This window comes from Aptenodytes forsteri, unplaced genomic scaffold (genome assembly GCF_000699145.1).
Source record: "Aptenodytes forsteri isolate BGI_AS27 unplaced genomic scaffold, ASM69914v1 Scaffold273, whole genome shotgun sequence".
NCBI classification, from domain to species: domain Eukaryota; kingdom Metazoa; phylum Chordata; class Aves; order Sphenisciformes; family Spheniscidae; genus Aptenodytes; species Aptenodytes forsteri.
The window spans coordinates 1,914,314-1,922,329 of record NW_008795041.1 but is presented as its reverse complement, the minus strand read 5'-3'; the positions used below and the strand labels follow the sequence as shown (position 1 = coordinate 1,922,329).

At 43.8% G+C, this 8,016-nt stretch overlaps 1 protein-coding gene across 1 annotated transcript in view; it reads right to left on the bottom strand.

Moving 5' to 3' along the window:
• Nucleotides 1–285: 285 nt before the first annotated feature.
• PPEF1 (protein phosphatase with EF-hand domain 1) overlaps nt 286–8,016 on the bottom strand; it is a 31,616-nt gene continuing 23,885 nt past the window's right edge. Inside the window, exons 10-16 of the mRNA XM_009276931.2 lie at nt 6,223–6,423; nt 4,570–4,755; nt 3,785–3,927; nt 3,051–3,157; nt 1,883–2,046; nt 958–1,042; nt 286–479 (exon numbers count right to left, since the gene is read on the bottom strand). Coding sequence (XP_009275206.1) covers nt 286–479; nt 958–1,042; nt 1,883–2,046; nt 3,051–3,157; nt 3,785–3,927; nt 4,570–4,755; nt 6,223–6,423 — 1,080 coding nt within the window. The remainder of the gene's footprint in view (nt 480–957; nt 1,043–1,882; nt 2,047–3,050; nt 3,158–3,784; nt 3,928–4,569; nt 4,756–6,222; nt 6,424–8,016) is intronic.

Here is an 8,016-nt window from a genome sequence, read left to right as displayed (position 1 = left end):
AGATTAGATTGATGGGTGAGATGCCACCAGGGGAGAGGATAAATTGTAAGGTACTGATGTGGCAGTAACACAGTAATACTGTAAGTAGTGGGGGTTTAGCTCTTCTGTCTCATTACTAGCAGGTGCGTATCGTCCAGAAGGGACTAAATAAAGGCTTACACAGTGACCGCAGTGCTTACCGTATCGAGCAGCCCATTTATTGTTTGTCAGTCTGGAAACTGCCTATGACTAATGACAGGAAAGAGAGCTTCCAAGACAGTGAGCCCACAAGAAGGTTCTGCCTTTTCATGAGTTTGCTTTTTTCTCTAGTCTCTGAACCACGTGAAAGGCCTCTAAAAATTCGTTGAAGTCAATGTGGCCATCTTTGTTGTAGTCTATGCTGAGGACTAACTTGTCCAGGGATTCATCATACACATCGATGCCCAGGTGAGAAGTGAAGAGTCTCCACGTCTGGCTGAACTCCTCAAGAGAAATCAGACCTAAAGGAGACAGACAGCAGATTGCTTTTTCCAGTGCTGTTTCCCCTTCCTACATAGGCGCATGCATGCGTGCGTGCACACTCCGTCACGGCAAGAAAGTTACCTGCCTACTGTGGCTTGGGTGTGTTTTGCGATTTCATGACTGAAGTACATTTTTACTTCGGGTAATGATCTAATGCTTTCAACAGCGGAATTTAGAAAGCAGTAAATACTGAGAGTGGAAGGGAGGAAAAAGCCCCCCAGAGAGTGAAGCGAGTACTGGAGATGGGGTACGTGAAAATTTTTTCTCAAGTCAGGCTCTGTGCACTGTCCCTTTTATGGATACAGCCTGACCGCTTAAATTAGCCTTCACTAAACTGGGAAAATGACATCACCTCTGGTTCCTCTATATTTAGAAGCCTTAAAGAGGCAACACAGTGGGGAAAAATGACAAGTATAGGCTTCCTAGAGCTGGTACAGTGAAGTTACCTAGACTTACCTGAGTGATCTTTGTCAATGACGTTAAAGATGATCTCCAGATCCTTTCTGTATCTGCACAGTGTTTCCACCAAAGCTGGCTGAACCTGGTTTTGAAATCCCATACAGGAAACCATTCAGACCTCGGTTTGAGTTAGATTTGGCTAGTACATAACTCTGTCGATTAGACTATGTTCCCAGTTTAACTTCTCAAATACTTAAAAAAAAAAATCCTTATGCTTGAGTTCCCTGGAATGATACTTTGTGTCTCGCCCTGAGGAATAATCAGCTAAAACCTGTCACTTTCAGATGGTGGGGCATGGGGGGAAGGAGCCCTTCACACCTCCTACCTTCAGTAATTATTTGTGGAAATACGGATAATCTAGGGAAGATGCTGTACACCGTGCACTCGTACAAAGCTTGCACTGTGCATAAGTGAATGGATCCTGCTGTTTAGAAAAATGATGGAGACAGCTAAGTACCGAAGCACTATGCGGCCACTCAGTACCAGCTGGCCTCTGTAGAAGAGACCTCAGCTACCATTACACATCCGAAAGTCCATCTACAAACGTGACTCCCTCCTACAGGTGCCTGAATTGGCTCTGGAGCACAACTGAAAAGCTCATCTCAAAGAGTGAGGGGTGAGTGCTCTGGGTAGGATTTGTCGCGTCTCCTCAGCTATGTTGCTAAACGCCCTTGAGAATCGACGGAAAGTAAGCAGCAGTTCTAGCATGTGATTCATCCAACCTATTTTAAGCATCTACCTTAGCAGGGAATGATGATTCGTACCCTAGCAGTGCTCATTTCCCTCCAGTGACTATAAAAGGAAGCTCGGCAACTAGTTCAGCTGTAGATGTCTACCTGATTGGCCAAACCACTGTTTTATGCCTCAAGTTGCACCAAAAGCTGTTCCTCCAAGACTTCCAAGGAGGCGTTTTCCTCCTTACCTCTTTTATAGGTTGACCTATTTTCAAATCATAAAAACATGACATGAAGTCAACTTCGCCATCTGCATTCATCTGTGCTAACTGAGACCGCAGCATCCTCCAGGGCAGTTCCAGCTGTAGGACGGACTCCATCGCTGCAGCCCAGTCATTGACAGAAATCTTGCCTGCCAGAAGGGGTCAGTTCACGGTTACAAGCGGTACGTGACACAGCACAAATCAGTCACCAGCATGCCTTCTGCCGTTTTTAAGAACAGTTGCAAAACATAAACATTTTCTCCTAAGCCCGGGATAAAAACCCTCATAACAATGAGCAGCGGGGTTGGACTAGACATTTCCACAGGTCCCGTCCAACCTCAGCAACTTTGTGATTCTATTATGATGTTCAGCATGTTTTAATACCTTTTGAGAAAACCAGATTATGCCATGAAGAGTACTTCAGATTTGAGCTGAGCTACAAGTATAGAGACCTATGTCGCTGAAAACCCAACAAGGCAGAAATATGTTAAATGGTTGTTCAGTGGCCAAGGAAAGAGTACCATCACTTCCTGATTGCCCTTTTAGGGGCACCAATGACAACCCAGTCAAGTGAGAAGCCGTCATGAGGAAAAGTTGTATTTGTGCTACAAATCACGAACTCGTTGCTCCTACATAGCAAAGTTCATGTAGCAACTTACCACTGACTTTTCTTCAGCTGATGGGTGAGCGTGTGTCTCCTAATGGCACAGCCAGTCAACTGTACTCCGATATCTCCCAGACTCAGAAGGAGACAAGTTCCCCCTCACCTGAGACCCCAATTCCATGTCTGACATCTGAAGACACTCCTAAGTGAAGGTGGTGACCTTTGAGCTTCTGGGGCTGGATTTGTCTGCCCAAACTCTCTGCCCAACAACGAACACCATTTACTTACTTATTTGCCCATGTGTTTCGGTTGTTTTCTTCTACCTACGTAAAGCTTCATCCCCTCAAGTGTTTTTCTGGGGCTAAGCCCTTGCTAACACCTATCCTCCTCTCTGGTCAGGAAGAACATAAGATCAACCAGCCTCTGCTGCCCTCCAGCCTTACACTGGCAGGCAGGACCCCTCTCCATGGGGTTTGTCCCCTCTGCGCCCCCCCCTCCCCCAGAAGCTGTTCTCCCCGTGGTGGCAACTGGACAGAGAGGTAGTGTTACCTGTGCCATTGAGGTCATACTGTGCAAAAGCACTAGTGAGTTCAGGCCTGTGAGCATAAATCTTCTCTCGTAAGGACTTCAAGGCAGATGATTCAATTGTACCCACCCTAGGAGGAAAAAAATGCAGAGCAGATCATTAAGGATTTAAATCCTCTAGCACTTTATGCTTTTCAACATTCATTATCAAATTCTTATATCCTTTAACATGTAGTATGTTCAGGGTCATCAAAAGACAACACTGGGGGAAAAAAACAAACCAAACCAACAAAACAAACAAAGCCCCATAAGAATAATCTGAATTTACGAGATAATCGAGTTTATGCAGGTAATTCTAAGCTGCTTTGCTTTAGTAAATCTGACCACACTGATAGGCACGGCAAAGCTGTCGTCATAAACTTTGGACTCGATTCATAGCAGGATTTGTCCAGATTAACGCTGCAGCCTTAAAGCAGACCTGACAGACAGGCGCAGGCCCTTTACAAGTCCCTGACAATTGTCTGTTCTAACCCTTTACCACGCCTAATTACCTTTGGGAGTTTCTCAGGAAACCGAGTTAGAGTACTTAGAACACATTTTCTCTACTGTATTAATTTTGAAATAGTAAACTAGAAAAGCGAGGAAAACCATGGAAAATAGGTGCCTACTTAATTATTCAATCAAACTATAGATTTCTGGCAGGTACTCACTTCTGGCTAAGTGAGTACACGCTCACTGCATACAACGCACAGCTTTACCTCTCCTGAAGATTCTGCCTGCGTGTGTACTTGCTGACTCGATACTGTACAAACCGAGGAATCAGTTCAGGATTCAGTTTGATGTATGCTCCCCGGTTGCTCCCCTCTTCGTAATAGTTAGAGGCAGAAAATATAGTGATAACCTGATCACAGGAAACAAAGAAACCGGATTGGCTAGAACAACTTTTCTTGAGACTGATTTCTGAGACTTAGAAAAACATGCAGGTTACAAAATTAAGTGTTTGCATATAAAACCAGAGATCAACAACTATGTCGTTCACCAAATTGCTTGCACTTTTCGAGTCAGAGCTCGAGGCCTCTATTTTTGGCCTGTCATAGGAAGACTTCAGAGGGCAGTGTGATATAACATGCTGTTAAACAGAAACCTCTTTCTGAGATAGACCTGGTTTTCAGGATTCTTGCTGGCCTTCTGATACAGCATGTCAGAAAGCAGGGCCAGAAGGGAAATGATTAAGTTAAAAGGCTTCTAGAGCCTTAGAGCATCTCTTGCACTGTATTTACACATAACTCCCCTCAGGGATTTTGTTGACGTTCATTTGTTTTCACACGAGTAATAAGCCAGTCCCCACTCCCTGAAGCTGTCAAGAATTTTGTTTGTCAGAACTCCATAATTCATTCTAATATCTATCTAGCACACAATTCCCCCAAACCAGTTTTAAAGAAGCCACTCTTTTTTTTTTTTTTATTAAGTTTGCAGACAAATCTACTGTGGACGTGCCTGTGAAATTCACAGGAGAATTCTACTTTACATGGAAGCGTCCTACCTTCCCATCGTGACTGATCTCATAACCTTCCGGCTTAAATTCATGAGACCTGATGAGCATCTTCAGATTATACCTTTCAAACAGCTTGGCAGTGACATCAGGGCCAAAGTAACAACCTCCTCCTCGACGCTTGTTTGGTATACAGCCATTTTGGCTTCTTGGATCACTCCAGAGAATGTCAAGGATCTGTAAATAGCGAACTCAAGCAAGTGAGGACCAGTAGTAGGTGAGGACTGACGGGCTATGGCTGTCTGAAGTACTGGCCATGGCAAAAGCCCCACAGTACAGGGAGAAAACACACCTGAGCTAACAAGCAGGTCTCGTGTTTTCTTCCTTCCTTTCAGCAGGGCATTCTTTTGGGCTGAAGCTTTTGTTCTACTTTTCTTAAGAAACATTATCTAGATTTTGGATGAACTTTTTCAGATTAAATATTATTTCAGAAATGTACCTCCCTTTACAGCTGAAGTTTCCAGACTCGGGTAGGTGCATCAGGAATGGTACCTGGTACCTGGGCTATTTCAAAGAGGGCAATAGCTGCCGCCTTCGCATGTAGTGTGAAGAGGCATTTTCTATTTCCCAGCACAGACCTGATAACCACGTGGGTCGGTGGTTTTACCTAAACTAAGCTTGGGAGTGCCTGCTCCAAACATGACAAGGGTTGCCTTTGGCTTTATTGTCTTGGGTTAGCTCATGTTTCAAAACAAGATTTTACAGACGTGAGGATGAATTATCATGGTTTAAAGTCACCTAACCTACTAATTCTAGTCAGTAACAAACGTTAGGCAAAATATGTTTGTTTAAACCTCACTGGACAACATTTACGCTAACATATTCCACTTCACATTTGTGAGCGTGGCTCAGTGGAGGTTTGGCTAGCTGGGAGAGTGTCAGATTTGAGGTGCTGCTTGTGCCCATTACATTAGTTTGTAGGTCAGATATGTATCTTGGGAAATCACATTTTCAGAGATGGATTTGCTTCTCAAGAAGCAAAACAAAAGTGTGTGCCCCTTAAAGTAGCTGTCTGAAGAGAAGCTCAGAAAAATAAACTTATACACAACTCAATTTTGAGCTTCTAAATTGCTGTGCAAATTAAGCTTTTCATATTGTCACAATTTCTTACATCACAGCATGACAAGAGCCCCATATTGCCTCTAATATTCAAGAGGAAATGAACAGTCAGATGACAAAAAATTCCCACCCTTGAGTAATCAGCCTGTAGGTCTCGGGAGTTGGGGTTTTTGGGACAGTATCAGCATTCAGCTGCCAAAACCACAGCCAAAAAAAGGTGCTCGCTATCACCGACAACTGCAAAGTCTGACCTATTTAAACGGACAACCACGTATGTACCAACAGATCCAACCACATGAGGGCATGCAAACACATCTCATACCGAGCAGTTTCCTCCTCCTCCTAATGGCTAAGGAAAGAAAACACTAGATAAATTGTACTTGTAAGGTATAGAAATCACAAGCCTTTATTACCAGGTCTACAAAAAGCATCCAAAGAACTAATAGCTGGCTACTATACTCCCAAGAATGATGGGTTTCTTATTAAGAGACAGTCCCCTCAGACTCCAACGTACTGCCTGAACGGAGCACCTGCCGGGTTTGTGCGGGAGGGGTTCGATATCAGTCTGTCTTTGGTTTCACCTACTTGTTTCCATTCCTTCAGGGTGGGGTCTGAAGGCAAATTTGAGCCTGAAGGCTCAGTGGAGCCCGATGAAGAGATGCATCGTGTTTTCCCTGCAACATTCTGGTTAGCAATGTGTTTACTGGGTCTGGTTGTGGGAGTTCTCTCCTTCACTTGGTCCTGTCTGTCCCTCACTGATTTTGGTGGCCGCATCAAAGATTTCAACTTTAAAAAACAAAACAAAACAAAACATAGAAAGAGTTACCAGAACATAAAGATGATACAGAGATGTCAGCTGAAAGGCACATCAGTTCCCGTTTCCTGTAGTCAATACTGAACTCTCATAATGTCCTGAACTCACAGGTTTGGTGGAAGCTGCAGGTGTTTGGCACTTGCAGAAATTTTGCTTTGTATCTATCAGCGACCAGCCTCTTCAGGGCTGCTCTCGTATTCTTATCAAGACACACAGACTCATTCCAAGCCACAGTCAATCATAAGGTCTCACTATACAGCGAGTACGGTCTGGGCTCAGGGCAGACACTTAAGTACCCAGCTTCACTGGAAACTGAAAATATACATGTATACTGTACTGAAGATGGAACAGCATTCACTACTGCTCTGATACAGTAGCATGCTGCTAGGTTAATTTGGCTGAAATCAATGGAGTATCACCAGGATAACAGTGAAATTGATGAAGTATTACATCAGGCCCTTTTATTGTTAAATCAACCTCCTCCAATACGCATGGCATTTGCTTTTTTGGAGCTGTGTGCTATGGCTCTGTGAATGCCCATTAATACAGACTCTTCTCCAGGGAGAATCTTTTCTTGCCATTTGAAATTTTCTCATACTAGCTCATTTTTTGAACAAAAACCCCCCAAAACCAAACCCCCCCCCCCCCCCGCCTCTCCTTCCTCGCCTGTCCCTTCTGAAGAGTCTGTAGCCATCTATTGCAGCGCTCCAATCGTGGGAGTCAGCCCACCATGTTTCTGTGATGGCGACTAAGTCATAGCTATGCTACGGTTTGATTGATTTGTTAGGATAAAAACCTCAACTCAATTCAGCTTGTGGTTACAAAGTAGTCCCTACTCGCATATAGCTGCATCACAATATAGAATAAGCCACTATTGCCATCTGCAGCAACTGGCATAAATTTTGGTAGCTAAAAGGTCAAACTACATTGCTCATCTTGAGGCCATTTCTCTATTCCAGAATTAAGACTTCTTAGTAAAGTCCCCCTGGAATTGTATTCTTTGTAATTTTTGGTAATTACTTTAATATAGTACCTGCTGGTACCTTAGAGTAAGAGGTATTTGTTCTGTACAAATATTAATATAAACTGTGATGCAGTCTGATTTCATGCAGTTCAGTTTACTGCAGTGGCATATGTATGACATACGTCAAAAATAGGAGGTTTAACTTAATGGATAATGAACACTTAAATCCCACAACACACCCCCCCCCCCCCCCCCCAAATTCTACTCTTTAACAGAAAAGGACTGATGCAAAACACTGGGTTATTCCCCAGTGCACTGACCAGTATTTGAGACCTGTCAGTTGCTAGCTGTACCAATTAAAATACATCAGTTGGCCTTGAGTGATAGTGCCCTGAGTTGTGGCCCACACATGTCTCATTAGCAACACTCTCCTGTGGCAGCAACTTTGACCTGTTAATTCTGCATTTCACAGATACCACATCAGTAACACACTGAGCCCAGCCTTGGTGAAAGCATGGGCAGGGCTGAGCTCACAGTTAAGACACCTACATCTGTAGTTGGCACCCAATTTTAGTGTACAGTGGTATAGCCAACGGAGCCT